This window comes from Emys orbicularis, chromosome 4 (assembly GCF_028017835.1).
Source record: "Emys orbicularis isolate rEmyOrb1 chromosome 4, rEmyOrb1.hap1, whole genome shotgun sequence".
Taxonomy (NCBI): domain Eukaryota; kingdom Metazoa; phylum Chordata; order Testudines; family Emydidae; genus Emys; species Emys orbicularis.
In genome coordinates this window covers 105,685,733-105,705,347 of record NC_088686.1, presented here as the reverse complement: position 1 = coordinate 105,705,347, position 19,615 = coordinate 105,685,733, and the positions used below count along the sequence as shown (strand labels likewise).

At 38.1% G+C, this 19,615-nt stretch overlaps 1 protein-coding gene across 9 annotated transcripts in view; it reads left to right on the top strand.

The window, feature by feature from the left end:
- The window catches only part of SOX6 (SRY-box transcription factor 6), a 459,030-nt gene that overhangs the window by 374,188 nt on the left and 65,227 nt on the right, over positions 1–19,615 (top strand). For all 9 annotated transcript variants that reach the window (XM_065404484.1, XM_065404489.1, XM_065404492.1 and 6 more), the window contains 3 exons: positions 9,736–9,885; positions 13,855–14,035; positions 17,031–17,221. In XM_065404484.1, the coding sequence (XP_065260556.1) occupies positions 9,736–9,885; positions 13,855–14,035; positions 17,031–17,221 (522 nt within the window). The remainder of the gene's footprint in view (positions 1–9,735; positions 9,886–13,854; positions 14,036–17,030; positions 17,222–19,615) is intronic.

The window sequence follows — 19,615 nt, the reverse complement described above, 5'->3', positions numbered from 1 at the left end:
GTGGGCTTTGGGCTTTGGTGCCTATGCTCTGCCATGCCATGGTGATGAGCACAGGGACAGACAGTCAGAAGTTAATTGGTACTTAAATAAATGGATATTATTGCAGAATGCCTACTAGTGTTTCACTCCACATTATATTCCATCACAGCAGCTGTAGTTTTTGGACAGAACTATATTTGCTGTAACTGCCTTAATTTAAATACAAGGAATGTTAATACCATTTAAAGAAAAATTAGTCAAATGCTAATTTGATCTTTAGTTTACATTTCCCATTACACTAAACTTTAAAATTGATGTGCTGTAGCTGGCATTATTAATTAAGGCTCTTTCAGCAGAAATACATACTGTGACAAATAAAACCATACATATATATTGCAATGATACAAAATATATGAATCACAGTATTTAAAAATGAATGAAAGACAAAGAATTATATCATTTATTCAGAATGCCTGGCAATGTGATAATCTAGTCCACTAATATTTGCATCAGGCCCAATTATATTACTGTTCTCTGAACAAGTAGCAGTAGTCTGATTTCTTCCAAAAGCTGAGGCAAGAAATCAAAAACCATAAAGAATAGATAGGGTGTAGCTAATTATTAATGCTTTGCAATTATTCCCCTTTCCGGAATAATAAAATTTTCCCCAGTAGAGGTCAGGATCTTTGTCTCTGACTTATTTAACAGATCCTCTTAAACATCTGTCCAGCAGACTGCGGACTTTATTAGCAGACAAGAGATCCAACAGAGTTTGAGCCTGCTGGGTCCTTCTTCATCTTCACAGCTGTGGATTAACTCAGACTTTCCAGAAGAGGACAACCATATGGGATAATTGGTGTCACTGGGTAGCTAAAAAAAAATATGAAGAAACAAATGTCGTCCAAACACAATTCAGTGTCTTTCTGATCACAATTACCAGTCTGTTTAAGAAATAAGAAAGGCAGCATTACACTAAAAAAGGAAAGTCTATTCATATCTGTGTGGGAACCTAATCAGGCTCTTGTTTCCAATGACGATGGCTCCACAGTCGCACCAGGTCTGCGACAAGAATGCTCCTTTTGTGTGCCGATAATGTGGAAGTGATAAAATTTCCTATAAGAGACTTATGTGTTTACATCATGAGATGTGTTATTTGACAAAATGCTTTGTTCTCTGCATATTTTCCATGCAGAGTTTCATGCTGGGTTGTTTTGCTGGAAAGCTTTGATTAGCTAGAATTAGTCGCTGAAGTAAAATAGACACTTTTGTTTTATGAGTCCTCTTGCTGAGCTGTAAATTATAGTAAAATATATAAGGAGTGACAGAAAGAAGTGCTGATTTGAACCTTTGACCTATGATAGGCATAAAAACATAAGATAACTCCTTCAAAGGACTACAAAGAGACATAAATATTCCATGGTCCACTTAAAGTCAGGTTCTTTTAACAAAGTAAAGCTGTTACTTTACATCAGGGGACATTGACTCTGCAGTATTAGAACAATAGAAACTACAATATCTAAAATATTTACACGTTTTGTTTTAATTTAACACAGGTTGACCATTGTCCACAGCAGGGGATTAGAAGCTATGAGGGTATTTTTTGTTCACAGTAGTAAAGGGAATGTAGTCAGTAAAAGAAACTAGTGGAATAGTACTGAGGTCTAAGTACATGTTGCATTGCAGCTTGATGGAAATAATAAATCAGATTTATATGTTCTCCTAAGGAGCCATGCACTGAATAATGTTGAGAACCATAGGAGAGTGCTCCTATGCCATAGGTTGAGTAGCAGTCACAAAGATTAAAATGCACCCAACCCTATTGGTAGCTATAGAAAAGAAAAAAAAGTGCATGAATATGAATAACTAGTATTCATTAACCTCTTAATCCAATAGATGTCAATTTTTCCAAGTGAGACTTCAGGAAACTGTTATGTTCAGCGAAGGTGCATAAATAGAAACAAGAAAAAAGAAGTCCTCAGACTCCATCCATGAACATGAAATGTATCATTTGTATTCTCACAAAGGCAGTTAGTTTGTTTGCAAATGGCAGGCTGTAATAAATTCTCAAGCACATTAGCCAGCAAACTCATTAATAATCAGCACAACAGCCTTTGTTATGATGACATTAGTCACAATAACTCATTGGCTGTCGGCTTGTGTTTCACCTAAAGGCCTTTTTTCAAAGGTGTTTGGCACAGAACTGTGAGAAGTGAAGTAGCAGTAAGTTATACACCTACACCATGCAAACTCTTTGTTTGTGCCGTGCTGGATCTGTAAAACCAGAATGGTCCAATCTCTCAGTCCACTCTGTAGGTAGGGTTAACGCCCCACAAAAACAGCAAAACAAACAAAATCAAGGAAATATTATTAAAAGGAAGCGTATGGCTGTGATATACGAAATTGATATGCTGTAGACAAATTAAACCTTTGAAGTATGCTCTTACCTATTGTTTTAACATTTATCGTTTAAAAACTTTTTCATAATTGCAACTCCACCTTTCTATATATGTGCTGCAATCAGTGCCACTTCAGTTATACACCTAATTAAAGTCAAATACTCATTGGTTACTATATATAATAAGCATATGAGTTAAATTGAAGTCCTATACTTGTTGGTATTTATATTTTAAAATTGTATTTCAGTGAAGCCACAGTCAAATTTTTAGGTTTCAGTGGGATTTTCTGAGCTAAATATAATAAATAATATGTTAATGAATTGAAAAGTTCATTTACATCCCTTGTGCGTTTTATAATAGTACAAATAGTGTGGGCCACATTCTGCTCTCACTTACACCTGTACAACCATATTTAACTTCTTATATAAACACACACATTTATAGTATCTACAGTTCTAATAGGTAACATCTGTGCAAATGGACTATAAAATGAAATAAAACATGTACTTTTAAAATAAAACATATTTCTCTATTTCTTTTTAGGGGATGATTTCACACACAAAAAATGCTTTGCTTTTTCCAGCGCTGAGATTTTTTAATCAAATAATCAATTTAAACAATTGTACATGCACCTTTCCTCCTCCTTTTCTATGGAAGGAAAATGGCCCAGATGCAAAGCTGTGGAAGATAATTTTCTAACGACAGCATCTGATTCCCTGGCAGACTGCACAGGCAGTAGCATAGGAGCTTTGGAGTTGCCTCTGGGTTTGTCGCATGGTTATGCGCTAATGAGTTTCTTGGGCTGGCTTGTATCTCTGGATGCCATTTTCCTTTAACTCACCTTTGACTCTAAGGACTCTGTATTTTAGTTTATTTGGGGAAGAAACGCTATGCAAATGTCTCTAGAGAAAGGCAGCTTGTTAAAAACAAACAAGTAAAATAACCTTGTGATAGTCTTTGTTTACATAGCTAACCTCATTCCCATTTCTCATTATTTATAGTATTACAGTAGCGCTGAGAGGTGCCAACTGAGATCAGGGCCCCATTGTGCAAGGCACTGTACATACCCAGAGTAAGAGACATTCTTAACCCAAAGCCCCTACCAATCTAAATAAAAAAGGCAGACAAAGATAGGAGAAAGGAAGTAGTATTATTTCTATTTTACAGAGTTATCCCTATTTTACTGAGGCACAGAGGGATGATGAGTGACCTTTTTCAGTTGTGGGACTTAGAGTCCTAAGTGCCCAAGACACTTTTGAAAATCAGACTTAGGCTTCTAAGTCACTTAGATGCTTTTGAAAAGTTTGCCCAAAGTGAATTGCCCAAGATCACACAGGAAGTCGGTGGTTGAACTGGGAAATTGACCCCATATTTTCTGAGTCCCAATCCAGTGATTTAAGCACAACACAATTTTTCCTTCCAAAAGAAAGAATACTCTTTGGAGCAGGGATTCTGTCTTTCATTGTGTCTGTACAGCACCTAGCACCTTTTGGATACCACAGCAAGAATAAATAATAATAGAAAAATTAGTTCATCAGAGATTTTTTTTTTTTGCTGAACATTGGTATTGTATTGAAGAAGCTGCTGTTTTAGATAGGCTTTGTATGTCCTGTTTTTGTGATTAGAGAGTTATTATGTTATATTATGAATGTACGGTGTACATCCTGGATGAAAATTCTGGAGTTATAGCTCAGCAACACTACCAGCTAAATGCACTATATAAGAAAAAACAACCACATCAAGTGCCATAATGCATTTCCCGTCATCCCTAAAGAATTTTTTCCTTCTGAAACCGAATTACTCATTGTCTCAAAGGCTGAACGTTCATCTCTGTAAATAAGATATTACAGCATTGCACAGTTTATTTAGACCTCTTACAAATAAGGTTCCTCAACTGAGTCTCAATAATTTTATTGTTTTAAACTGTAGCAAACATATTCCTTGTGGATATAAAATAGGATTTACGGTTTTATTAAGAGAAGACATTAAAGCTAAGCAGCAAGCTTAGAATTTCTCATTTTTGTTCAGACCCCAAAATACTTCTCACACCTTAGGAGACATTGCACTGTACAAATACAGAGGAAGGAACGGATATTTTCATTTATTTTATGAATCTTCTTGTACGAGAGAGTAGAAACCTAAATGTTTTTAGAAACACTTCTTCCTTCTTTCCCACGCATCCAGCTGAATCCCGCTGGCTCCGAATATTTCTCAAATCCATCTTTTCCACTCCATCTGACCTTTACAACACTCCTTTGTGTTTTGATTCTCTCTCTCTCACCTTGACATGCATCTGACGAAGTGAGTATTCACCCACGAAAGCTTATGCTCCAAAACGTCTGTTAGTCTATAAGGTGCCACAGGACTCTTTGTTGCTTTTTACAGATCCAGACTAACACGGATACTCTCTCACCTTGGGCACTGTGACTGCCTTCCTTTGGCCTCCGTGCATCTTATCTTGCTTTGCTTCAGTATCTTTGAAATTCTGCCACAAAAATAAATTTTCTCTTCCGGCACTTGGACCGTGGCATCACCCGGTTCCTCTTCATCATCAGCATTAAACTTAAAGCTTCTAGTCCGGACGTTTAAGGTTCTACACAAATCTGCTCGGTCTTGTATGTCTAATCTCATTTCCTCTGACTTTCCCTCTCAAACCCATAGTTTGGCTCCAGACAAGTTTAATTCGCTCTCCATCTCTTCCCACTCTCTCATTTGTGCCTGTTTCCACCCTGCTCTGTTATGCCTGAAGCAACATCCTACCTCAAATGCAGCACTTGAGCACCTTCTCTTCATTCGAATACCTGCTTGAAACATATGTCATTCATGAGGCCTTTCAATGATTTCACACTTAAGACTATGTGTGTGTAAAAACATATTCTGTCTGCTTATCAAAACTCTGTTACACACACACACACACACACACACACACACACACACACACACACACACACACACACACACACACACACACACACACACACACACACACACCAGATATGTGAAACAACAAAGAACTGTCAACGTTAATTTCACGTATACTTGGTTCAAGGGCCATCCTATTTTATTCTCCTCTAAATGATGATGATGATGACAACAACACTACTTTGTACTTCTATAGCACCTGCAATCTGTGACTCTCAAAGCTCTTTGCATTCATTTAGTCTCAAAGCGCTACAATATGAGGTAGGTATCATCATTCTAGCTTTAAAGATGGGGGAAATCTGAGACACAGAAAGGTTATGTGATTTGCCCATAATCGCACAGTAGAGTGCCAGGGAAGGGTGTTGTGTGCATAAGTGCAAGGTGAAAAGTGATGAGGAGTATAGGGGAGCCTGCATTAATAAGAGATTCCTTGTATGGCCAGTCACTAGAGCTTACTACTAGTGAAGGAACTGTGTAGGCCTAAGCACCTCATGTTCCACGCAGATATGTCTGCATTTTGGTGGTGGGCATAGTGATATTTGCCGGATATTTATATATTTCACAAAGGGGTTGTGAGACTTAGTTAGTGGATGCTTTTAAAATCCTTCAAGATCCTTGGATGAAATGCACTGCAGAAGGGCTCAGTATTATCATCCTATTGATTTATTGCAGGAAATGTTTGGATATGCGTGATGTTTTTCACAATATTAATGAAATTAAAATAGAAATATTCAATGTGCTAGGTAGTTTCTGTTTAGTAAAGCAGGGAAGAACCACCATTATATTATGTAACTCAGTTTTAATGTTTTGACCTATAGGCCAATTTCACTTACCATAAGTTGGTAGTGGAAAACCCTGTGTGTGTTCATTCCAAAGCAGGGTTGGTACTGTTGCTGCTTCCTGGATATAGCTTTAAGATATAGCCAGTGCTCCACGCGTAGACACCTGAATATGGATTTTGGAGCCCTAACCAATTTATAAAAATTCTGATTTTCAAAAGTGCTAAGCACCCAGCAGCTCCCACTGACGTCAAAAGGAGCTGCTGGGTGCTCAGCACTTTTGAAAATTGGGCTCACCTATATTTAAGTGCCTATTAGGATTATAGGAACCTAACTATAGGTATCCATTTTTGAATATCTTGACTTTGGTCTGAATATGGGCTATTAAATGTATGATACAAACTGGGTCTTGAGTACTTGATGAATTTGAACCTGCTAGTAGAATATGTAATCAAGAGACTTATTTTGTAAATCGGCAGTTTTTAAACTGTTAGGTTATGGAAGTAATAGAGAGAGGTTGAAAAGAGGGTATGTTTCAATGTTTAAGCTGCTCTTATAATATTCTCACTCCAGCTACGTAAATAACTATCATTATATGTGCCAACGTAAAAAGGATGCAGTGATATTTAGAGCTGCTTTAAATTTATAAGTAACAGGACTGAAAAGAATTGCTGTGACTCATTAGTTACTGCGGTGGCTGACTAATACATCTTAAAATTCATGATTTTGGGGTAGGTTAATAAATTTTTATAGTCATTAGTCAATAGCTAACAAGTTAGCATTTCAATTGAAAGATTTCTATAGAAACTTTCACTCCAGAACATTAAAATTTAACAGCCTACATTCATTTTCCCTTCACATTTTTTTTCTTGAAGTTGCTTATAAACTCTTCATTGCCCGATCTACTCTATGTACACTCCTAGATTGCCATTTAAGGCCATATTTTCAAAGGTGAATGTACAATTATGTTTGCAAAAAGATTTGCACCAACAGATCTATTATTTGCATATATTAATTCAGATTGCCTAATCCCTCAGACATGCAGGTATTTATGTGTAGTTACCCAACTTTTCTGCCCAAATGACAATTTTGCAGGCACCAGGGTGAATTTTTGTGGTTTTGAGCTCTGCCTCTATTTCTGGAAAAACTTGGTCTTGCATGTACCAAACCAAAAAGTTCATATATACAGTGTCTTTTTATTTTTGTTATGCTTAGGACAAGTTTGCAACACTGACAGGCAAAACAATTCCAGACATATGACTTAGCACCATAAAACTCTTAACACAGTGTTACAGTATAAAGGCAACTTTATTAAACTTTTAACATTAGCATACCTCCACTCAAGCAATTTCCCATACATTCACCTAGTGGCCCATAGTCCTTGTTACTATCTTTGCTCATCCTTGAAGACTTGGGGGTAGTTCAGTGCCCAGCCCCCGTTGAACGGCTGCTAAATTACAAATTACCAATTAGTCCTCTTCTCACTAGAAAATCAGGCTTGCTTCTGTATACTGCAGAGACTTGGGACATTAGGCCAAGACTTATACTGCAAGGACTTCTGCCCTGCCCTTAAGATGCAGCAAATACATGTCTATCAATGATTGTCCACTGGGCTACAAACTGAAAGTGCTGCAATATCACTGTTCACCCTGCTGCCTTCGCCCTGTATGAAAGTCTCTGTTGATGTGAGGAGAGTAACTTTCATCCAGCCTTCTCACCTTCGCAACATGCTCAAGAGGAAGGCAACCTTCCCCCCTCCCCCAAAACCTTTGGTGTTAAAGTCAGTGGGCAACTGGAGGAAAATGCCTTCCCAGACCTTAAAATTGCAATATCCAGTGTAGAACTTCTAGGCTACTTTAAGCAGAATCTGGATGAGCCATCTTTTGGCTCTGAAGCATGCTGTCTGTACTGCCATTGTAGTTATGAATGCTCTTGTGGCTAACTCACAGTATGGACAACTCTGTTATTCTACACAATGTATGTAGTAGACAGAGAAAAGCATAAACTCCAAACATCCCTGTTACAATCAGCTTGTTCCTAAAGATGTATTTTTGTTTGTTCTGTCATCAGTTCCACTATACAGTATCTAATTTATCCTGAGCTGAAAATGTTCAGGCTTCAAGAAGTTTGAAAATTTGCCTTTTTACTATCAAATAGTAATGTAGTCTATTAAACTAACAAAGAATGACCCTAAGAACATGATGTTAGTTTATATGCCATTGCCAAGGGGAGCTGATAAGATCCCAGCAGTAGAGCGGAACATTTACTACTATGTACAATTCTTCATTTTCATTATTCAGTGCAGAACAGAAAACTGGGAAATTAGTGTGCTAGCAGAGGAAAAAATACAGTACTTCAACCTAAATATTTAAATGTATCTGATTTCAGAAGGCTCCTCTCTTGTCCATGTGGAGACTGTGCCTGGCATTTTGAAGGGATGGGATGTAGTGGAGGCTTAGGGAAACAAACAAACCAACAAGTCACATTTTTCATTAAGCACCCAGAGTTCTGACTCTGACCCTTCTATATGCATTTGTCTAGCCACTGAGTCATTGAGCACATAGTATTGTGTAACTTTCATTTCTTTAGAGGCTTGTTATATTAGAAAAATTGTTCCAAAGAAAGCAACAATTATGACATAAGCACATCTGGCTCTTGCAAATTATTCTTTATTAAGCTTTCATTTAATTACATGTGCTGAAAGGTCTGCTTTTGATTACTGTAATTTTTTTTATTTGTCCATCTGAATGATAGTAATGTTGGAAATTACACACAAACCACCTGTTTTTTTTCCACTAATAAGGCAAAGTTTATACAGATTTATGTGTGGAAGAGGGATTAGGATCCTCCCCTGTTTATGGTAGAAGGATTATTGCTACTGCTAATTCAAGGTGAGGGATTAAAGGTGGTCATTAGAAGGAAACTAAAACCTGTTTGTTTTTGGTTCAGTAAACACTTTATAATGCTAGGAATATTTGACTTTAATGCACATCTTTTTCACTTAAACTTCTGAAAAGTGGAGGAAGTTGTGTGTAAATTCTATGATAATGTTTAAGGGTGTATTTGTGTCCTCATCTTTATGAGCAGGGATTTACACCAATACTTCTCATTGGTGTTAATGGGAGTTAGACTGTGTCAGGCTGGAAATAGAACCTATTGCCTAATTTACCATTAAACAATATCAAGAGAAAACATGGCAGTGCTTTTCAGTAGCACACTAATCCCAACTTCAATTCCCAATACAATTCTGCTGTTAATGGAGAGTTGCTATGCAGCTATGTAAAGACCTTAACTGTTTCATATTTTGCATGGGGGTTGGTATATTTTTGTTGTTGTTAGTAACCAGGCTTACAACATTGTCATGATTGTTTACCTACCTGGGCACAATATTTATCTGTCTGCCCTTTACCATGATAATTGTTGACAATAGATTAATAACTAATATATATTATGTGTCTATCTAATAAAAATAGTTACTTGCCCTGGGTGAGAATTTTGCAAATCTATTCATTTTTTTAAAGTATCAAGCAGGAAAACCTCAAACAAGAAAGTGCTGAAAAAGAGAAGCAGCAGCAAGGCGATAGAATGATGTACATTTATTGCATCTCTGTCTTAGGACCGTTGCAGGCAATATGCTATACTTGTTTCTTGTCTTGCAGCAACTCTATGCAGCTCAGCTGGCCAGCATGCAGGTTTCTCCTGGAACCAAGATGCCTTCTACTCCCCAGGCACCGAACACGACAGGGGCACTCTCACCTACTGGGATGAAAAACGAAAAGCGAGGGACCAGCCCTATAACACAAGTGAAGGTATTTTTCGATGGAAAAAAAATTAGTGTTTGAAAGAGGTGGTGCAATTAGCAGCGCGACACTGTCCACATATTTATTTTAACAGTAGGAAGTCCAACCATATGAAAGCTCATTCCCAAATGAAATACTCCTCTTCAGTGGTATGCTGTCAGCATGGAGAATGGAAGAGCAGGTGTTCACTCCTTGGAAACAAGAATATTAGGCATTCCCCTTCATCTCTATGTCCGGTACTGAAAATTCATCCCTAAAATTCAGTATCTTCAGGAATTCAGTTTTTAATTTGATAATGTGTATAAATAGCATCTATTTTATTACGTGATTTCAAATAAAGCACGAAATGCAACCTATGCCTCAGAAAGCTGGTGCTAACTTACATTGTGAGGGCCAGAGGGACCGTAGCCCTTCTAATTATTTCACAAATCCCAGGCTGCGCCTTTTACACAACTTTGGAAAAAGCCTCACATAAAAATAAAATGTAAATCAGGGCTCCAGGGAGAAAAACTGTGTCACTGCAGATTGATTTGCCTCTTGTTGATTTCACACAGCTGCCGACGACGAGGCTGTTCCTTGTCGGTTTTGCGCCATTGCTGAATGCTTGTGCCTGCTTATTCTCACTTGCTTGGAATGAGGCAGCTACAACGTGGCACTTGGCAGCAGCTTGAAATGAACATGATGCACCCCTCCAACTTTGTGCTGCAGCTGGTACCTGTGGGTGGTACCAAGTTGCCTTTATTGCTGTGTTTTGCTGTGGTTGTACTGGATTTCACGATGCCAGACCGGTTGGGAAACAAATTGCTTCAAACTACAAAACTCTTAGTTTGTGGGGAAATGTTTGGACATGCTATTGATTTGAACAACTAGTACGACAAATATAAAGACACTAAACTGAGCTATGGAAGACACACACTGGTTTTCCACAAGAAAAAAAAAACATTCTTTGAGAATAACAAAAAAATCCTATAGACCCACAATCATGTCTCAAATCATGCTGGGAGGATTCTACTCATTTGGGGTGAGAATTTTATTTTATTTTATTTTTTTGACAGGTGAGTAAAAATTCATTATCATCAGTCATCATGGTAAAGTGCGGGCGAGTAGATATTTCTGCCTGGGCTGATAAATTTCCACTACACTTTTGTGCTATGTTGAGAGTACTAATAAATAAAAATTATTCCATTATGGACAGATCCAGCATTTGTTTAGCGTTCACTTTACTTAACTGTGGATACATATTAGTCTAATATTTTACCTCTCAGAATGCAGTGCTGTGCTGCAGAGCCGTTAGTGAGATTTACCACATACGTTGAGTTTCTAGAGGTTGATGCAGAAGCAGCCAAAAGTAGAGGCAAAATGTTTAAGCAAAGTTGCTATAGTATAGTGATACCAAACACCAGTGATTTAGGGGATTGAGTATATGCTATTGAGTGCATTAATGTGAAAAAGTAATTTTATAAGTGAATGAGCCAAATGGATCTACACCAAACCAAACTGTTACTGGATGAGCAAAATTTTCCCTGGTTAAATTTAAACACATATCTGCTTGAACTAAAGCCAATACCATTCCAGCTTCGTTGGCCAGCTGAGTTCTATTACTGACTTGACCACATGCAAATTCTTGGGGGTTTCCCTACATAATTCTACTTGAATGGACTGCAGTATATGTTAATAAAAATCTTTTTATACTTATTTTATTAAGCACACTATTGTATTGAAAATATTAGAGATCAATTACAAGTTTTTCATGTAGAGAAGTATGATGGGTTATCATAAAATAAAATTAATTAATAATATAAAAACACTCCAATAAAGTAGTACTAGAGTGCTCTCTTTGAGAATTCTGTTACCCATACAGTGCAGAGCAGTTTTAATTGTCATGCATTTCTTAATAAACCATACATTATTTCTTTGTGTTTAGCCATCTGTTGGTACAACATACATGCACTTAATAGAGCTAATAGAATTATTTTATAGGAGTCAACATTTTCAAAAAAAGAATGTTGGGATTTCACATCAGTTTCCAGAAAGCTTTCCCACCTTACAGCTATTTCATATCAATGATGAAGTCTGATATGGAGGAACAAACAAAAGGGTTCTGGAGGTGTTCAAAAGCAATGAATTTTCATTTGTCACAGGATCGTTACTGCTGGTCACAAAGTTATTTGACCATTGAGCATGTTAGCATAGGCATTTGTGTGCGTACAGTCATAATCCTTCATCCTGCAAGCAGCTTAGCCCAGGATGAGCCCGGGGTCCACATGGAACCCTGTTGAAGTCACCAGGGCTCTGCAGGGTTACACAGCTTGCTGTATCATGGCCACAAAGCACATGAACATACTAAGGCCCTTACCCTGCAGTTGGATCTGCGCAGGCAACCCCCTGCATTCCTGCAGAGCTCCCTTGGCTTCAGTTGGGCTCTCCACGGATACGTGTGTCTGCCTGCATTGCAAAGTCAGGGACTGTGTTTGCAATTAACAACTAATATAGGGGAGAAAATATATCCTGCAATTTTACAGAAATCATATTAATTTTGGAGATGTTAAGGTATTATAAATAAGCACCTATTTCTTATGTTGGCATATTGAATGTGTTATATATGAGTAGATTACTTTGCTGAATCATTACCTGCTAGTAAGGAGAATGGGAAAAATGAGATAAAACAGTTTATTATTGTTTTCTGTCATAGATTTCTAAACTTCGCAGTATTCAGTTCTGTCTTCTAAAATATAGACTATGTAACCTTACATCCAGCATATTTTAGCTTTGTGTGTATTTTAAATGAGAGAGCTCTTTATTTGGCTCTTTCATTTTAATGACAGAAAATCAGTATTCTGTTTTTAGAATGCTCTGACTTGCTGGCTGCTTAACAAGTTAAGCAAAGGGGACATGCCCTAAGAATGGGGAGAGGATGGCCATGTGAATGGTGGATCTTGATAAAAAAAAAGAGTTACTTAGATTCTCCCTCTTCCCAAAGTTAGACATGTGTTAAAATTGGACTCATTCTCCCATATCACTGACATAAAATGTATGTCAAAGAGTGTGAATGTCTTCCATAGTTATCTGGCTACAGAGCTATGTATGTCTATACCAAATTAACACATTTAGACATTTTCCCCATCTTCATGTTGCTTCCATACTGCAAATTAAAGATATACACACAATAGTGTTTGAACTTGGTAGAAATGATTACAAAAGCATCGCCTGACCACTATGTTCTGTTTCATGTACATGAAATGTAATATTTAATTCTACATAAAATATGGCAAAAAATGATGTGTGACAATGGAATTATAAAATGAAATTGTAGAAAATGCTGTATATTTTAAGTTCTGAATAGTGTGCATAGATGATTGCAGTGCATTTACATTCACTGCAAAACTTCTTTTTTAATGATAGGAAGAGAGCATAGATTAATATCCCGTGCAGAGTGTGCACCCAAAAAAATATATGTGAAAGGTGTGCAGCAATGGCAGTGTTATCGGTGTATGGGCCAAAAATGTAAAAGAGGGCTCTTAATATTTCCCTTAATCAGTGATATTTGTTTAATTTCTAATACATGAAAAAATAAACTACATAGCTTATTTATAGTTCCAGGAACTTTTCAAACAGAACCAGCACAAAAGCACTACTGAGCTGCTGGAAATTTTAAATAATTCTTTGTAAATGCCCTAGGTTAATTTAGATCTCTGAAAACACATTAGGAAATTAAGCTGTAATGTGAGCTAATTCAAATTTTAATTTGGCAAAAAGAATGATCCAGCCACACAGTTAATGTAAATAGAAGCATAACACAGAGAAATTAATGAGGTTTCCTTTCGTTGAATCTTCAAGGAGGCAGATAATTAGCTTCTTTTGTTATTATTGCAGGAGAATGTGGCATTGTCTCGGAGGTGTAAAATGACTGTGTCTTACTAAGTGATAATGTGTTTCATTTGTCTTTTTCTAATAATTATTTACATTAAACTCTTGTAGGATGAAGCAGCACAGCCACTGAATCTCTCAGCCCGACCCAAAACAGCGGAACCTGTCAAATCCCCGACATCACCGACGCAGAACCTCTTCCCAGCTAGTAAAACCAGTCCAGTGAATGTGCCAAATAAAAGTAGCATCCCGAGCCCTATCGGAGGGACATTGGGAAGAGGATCCTCCTTAGGTAAACCCACAAGTTGGAAGGGAAATAACTGCTGATTTCAAAAAGGGAAAGGATATGTAATAATATCAATTTTGTGTGAATAATGAAGATTCCCCCGCTCCCAACATTAAGTGTGTGTATAAGTACAAGGCTCAATTTTCAAACTTGGCTTCTGGATTAGGCAACAAATGGGCATATGAATGAATACAAGAGCCAGTTTGAGTGCCTTACTTGGATTTAAAAACGTGGTGGCTCATACAAGAGCTCAATCCAATGGGATTACTCAGGTGTTTTAAATTAAGCATGTTCTTAAAGTGCTTTGCAGCATTAGGGCCAGAGTGCTAAGCACCTTCAAGAATCGGACCCATGTATATTTACAGTAAACTGTTTTAGAAGCTCAGGCAAGTAGATAGCTTGACTTGATTTTCCTTGCCTGAATATGCCTGTTAGACTTACTCAGAATAGTGTTCCTAAAGAAATATAATCTTCTATCATTTAAAGTTTCAGCAACCCATGAACCAGTGGTGTCCTAGATATGCAGTATCCTTGCACCAAGATCTTATTCTGAATATGCTGAACATTTTTTTGAGGTAGAAAGACAGGAGAGTTTCTGTTCAGACAGTTCAAATCTCTTTATTATTCATTGCTCACAAATGTTCATATTTCCAGGTTTTGTACATTCTAATGTTTGCGGACGGGGAATTTTTGACCCATATGCAAGATTCACAAATGAAAAATGTTTGGGGGGCGAAAGTAGTTTATAAAGGTTACATCATCCAGTCAAGGAACAGAATTCTCATAATTTAACTGTGGACTGAATATTTACGACAAACTGGTTGTTCACAATCCGTACCTCAGATATACTTGTAAAATACATGTAAACACTTGCAAATAATAAACAAATTTGTAAAAGTTATGATGTGTTCCAGACAACTTCACAATCCCATGGGGAATGTTTCCTGAAATATAGTTTCTGCAGCTTCCTAGATGTCATTTGGTCTTTCTGTCATGTTATTTCTAAGTGGCCCTACTATTGTTGTATCTAACACTACAGGACAGCAGGTAGGTTTGAAGCCAGACTACTAATGGCATTTTTAGAGACAGGTAGAGAACAAAAGTGGCAGAGGATGAGGCTATTTTCAATGAAAAGTTAAACGACACAAGCTTTGTGTGCTTTCTTCCCCAGTCTAAAAGTAGAAGAGGAGCTATGATGAGATGTGGTAAAATGTTCAATTTTTCCCAGCAGACGTAGGAGCCTGTGTCCCATTTTCAAAATCACTTGGGGCCAGATTTTTAAAACCAATGGGACTTTGGCACCCGTGGGTATGTGTACACTGGGGAAAAAAATCCCCAAACCTGGCGACAGCAAGTCTCAGAACTCGGGTCTACAGACTCAGGCATGTGGGGCGTACTATGGTGCTAAACATGGCTCCATACACATTCCAGCTTGGACTGGAGCTCAGGGTCTGAAGCACACCCCAATCCCTGGATTCAAAGTCCAAACTCCAGTCTGAGCCAGAACATCTACATGACTATTTTTAGTGCTTTAGCGTGAGTCCCACAAGCCCAAGTCTGTAGACCTGGGCACTGAGATTTGCTGCCACAGGTTGGCTGGTTGGTTTGTTTTTGCAGGGTAGACATACTACAAGTGACTTAGGAGCTTTTGAGAATTTTACTCAGGGGGAACATAGACTGAGTTCTATTGTGGCACTGTTTTAGGGAGGAGTGCCTCAGTTATGCTAAAAACCAGTATGGTGTAATCCCTAAAACCTTGTGTAGGCTACAGTGTTAAATCAATTATTCCTTACTCAAGGTAAAGTCGGAGATGCTAACCTTTTACTTTTTTTAAATCCGCATGCTGTTGGGTCAAATCTTGCACTCTTTACTTAGACAAAATTCTCATTGAAGTCAACGGAATTGACGTCAATAAGAATTTTCTTCTGAGGAAAAATTCTAACATTGTCTCATTTATGTATTTTACAATATATATATTTTGTGTAATTAAGTTCACAAGCCTAGCAAACTTAGAGCGTTTAAATAAAGGACAGACATTTTTGCTTGTCATGCAGGATTCCCCAAGAATTCCTAGCTGTAGTGCGTGCGTGTGCGTGTGTGTGTATACACACATACACACATCTCTGTATTGTATAATGTACATTCACATGCAGAAACAGCAGGTGGATCAAGTTAAAGCTTCACCACAGCAGCCTGAAACTACCAGTCACTGAATAATTGCTGTCTTTTGGTCTAAAATTAGAAAGCCTTATCCACAGTACTAATTTTTACCTACAATAAAATGCCTTTTACCGAGGAACGATAGTTTGTTTAATGCTTGAAGATTTTTTTTTCAATCTCTGCTACATGTAACAGAAAGAAAAGAAATATTTTGTCTCAGTAATTTACAGCTTTGAGCTCCTGTTAATGTGATAACTTGCCTACCACCACACGCTAACTGCTGTATACAATTTCTGGATTTCAAAGCGCAGTACAGGGAGTGACATTTATCCCTTAACAAAGAAACATATATATTTCTATAGCCAACTGAGCAAGGTTACTTCCTGTTCGTTTTTTGCTCTTATCGTTTCAAAGATTTCTCATTTGGGTCCAGATCCAGCAAAGTATTAAGCACTTGCTTAACTTTAAGCATATGAGTTGTCTCATAGAGGTCAGTGCTTGTTTGCTGAGCTATGTTGTGTACTAAGTAGTCACATTTGTAATGGCACAAAGAAGGGCCACTCTTATACGTAAGTACTGCATGTTAATTCAACCATCTAATGCAGTTGTTTTCAGGCAGCCGCAGACTATGCCTAAGATTTCCAAAAGCACCTCCATTCAAAATATTTCAGGGTCTGCAAATGAAAAAATGTTGAAAACCACTGGTCTAAAGAGAAGATTATCATTACTACTACTACTACAGAGATTAATCAGGTGCCACTCTAACAGGATGAAAGCTGACTGCATAGCCGAGAATCTAATCTGAATGGTTGTCTTAATTAGGTATGTTCTGTATTTGTAGATATCCTTTCCAGTCTTAACTCACCTGCCCTATTTGGGGACCAGGACACAGTCATGAAAGCCATACAGGAGGCTCGAAAGATGAGAGAGCAGATCCAGAGGGAGCAGCAGCAGCAGCAGCCGCCTCATGGTGTCGATGTAAAACTGCCCTCTATGAATAACATGGGTCTAAACAACTGCAGGAATGAAAAGGTATGCATAAATATTACTGAAACAGATGCATATGCACCATGTCATGCTAGGAGTCTACTACAGGCCACCTAACCAGGTGGAAGAGGTGGATGAGGCTTTTTTTAAACAACTAACAAAATCATCCAAAGCCCAAGATTTGGTGGTGATGGGGGACTTCAACTATCCGGATATATGTTGGGAAAATAACACAGCGGGGCACAGACTATCCAACAAATTCTTGGACTGCATTGCAGACAACTTTTTATTTCAGAAGGTTGAAAGAGCTACTAGGGGGGAAGCTGTTCTAGACTTGATTTTAACAAATAGGGAGGAACTCGTTGAGAATTTGAAAGTAGAAGGCAGCTTGGGTGAAAGTGATCATGAAATCATAGAGTTTGCAATTCTAAGGAAGGGTAGAAGGGAGAACAGCAAAATAGAGACAATGGATTTCAGGAAGGCGGATTTTGATAAGCTCAGAGAGCTGATAGGTAAGGTCCCATGGGAATCAAGACTGAGGGGAAAAACAACTGAGGAGAGTTGGCAGTTTTTCAAAGGGACACTATTAAGGGCCCAAAAGCAAGCTATTCCGCTGGTTAGGAAAGATAGAAAATGTGGCAAAAGACCACCTTGGCTTAACCACGAGATCTTGCATGATCTAAAAAATAAAAAGGAGTCATACAAAAAATGGAAACTAGGACAGATTACAAAGGATGAATATAGGCAAACAACACAGGAATGCAGGGGCAAGATTAGAAAGGCAAAGGCACAAAATGAGCTCAAACTAGCTACGGGAATAAAGGGGAACAAGAAGACTTTTTATCAATACATTAGAAGCAAGAGGAAGACCAAAGACAGGGTAGGCCCACTGCTTAGTGAAGAGGGAGAAACAGTAACAGGAAACTTGGAAATGGCAGAGATGCTTAATGACTTCTTTGTTTCGGTCTTCACCGAGAAGTCTGAAGGAATGCCTAACATAGTGAATGCTAATGGGAAGGGGGTAGGTTTAGCAGATAAAATAAAAAAAGAACAAGTTAAAAATCACTTAGAAAAGTTAGATGCCTGCAAGTCACCAGGGCCTGATGAAATGCATCCTAGAATACACAAGGAGCTAATAGAGGAGGTATCTGAGCCTCTAGCTATTATCTTTGGAAAATCATGGGAGACGGGAGAGATTCCAGAAGACTGGAAAAGGGCAAATATAGTGCCCATCTATAAAAAGGGAAATAAAAACAACCCAGGAAACTACAGACCAGTTAGTTTAACTTCTGTGCCAGGGAAGATAATGGAGCAAGTAATTAAGGAAATCATCTGCAAACACTTGGAAGATGGTAAGGTGATAGGGAACAGCCAGCATGGATTTGTAAAGAACAAATCATGTCAAACCAATCTGATAGCTTTCTTTGATAGGATAACGAGTCTTGTGGATAAGGGAGAAGCTGTGGATGTGGTATACCTAGACTTTAGTAAGGCATTTGATACGGTCTCGCATGATATTCTTATCGACAAACTAGGCAAATACAATTTAGATGGGGCTACTATAAGGTGGGTGCATAACTGGCTGGATAACCGTACTCAGAGAGTTGTTATTAATGGTTCCCAATCCTGCTGGAAAGGCATAACGAGTGGGGTTCCGCAGGGGTCTGTTTTGGGACCGGCTCTGTTCAATATCTTCATTAACGACTTAGATATTGGCATAGAAAGTACGCTTATTAAGTTTGCGGATGATACCAAACTGGGAGGGATTGCAACTGCTTTGGAGGACAGGGTCATAATTCAAAATGATCTGGACAAATTGGAGAAATGGTCTGAGTTAAACAGGATGAAGTTTAACAAAGACAAATGCAAAGTGCTCCACTTAGGAAGAAAAAATCAGTTTCACACATACAGAATGGGAAGAGACTGTCTAGGAAGGAGTACGGCAGAAAGGGATCTAGGGGTTATAGTGGACCACAAGCTAAATATGAGTCAACAGTGTGATGCTGTTGCAAAAAAAGCAAACATGATTCTGGGATGTATTAACAGGTGTGTTGTGAGCAAGACACGAGAAGTCATTCTTCCGCTCTACTCTGCTCTGGTTAGGCCTCAGCTGGAATATTGTGTCCAGTTCTGGGCACTGCATTTCAAGAAAGATGTGGAGAAATTGGAAAGGGTCCAGAGAAGAGCAACAAGAATGATTAAAGGTCTTGAGAACATGACCTATGAAGGAAGGCTGAAAGAATTGGGTTTGTTTAGTTTGGAAAAGAGAAGACTGAGAGGGGACATGATAGCAGTTTTCAGGTATCTAAAAGGGTGTCATAAGGAGGAGGGAGAAAACTTGTTCACCTTAGCCTCTGAGGATAGAACAAGAATCAATGGGCTTAAACTGCAGCAAGGGAGGTCTAGGTTGGACATTAGGAAACAGTTCCTAACTGTCAG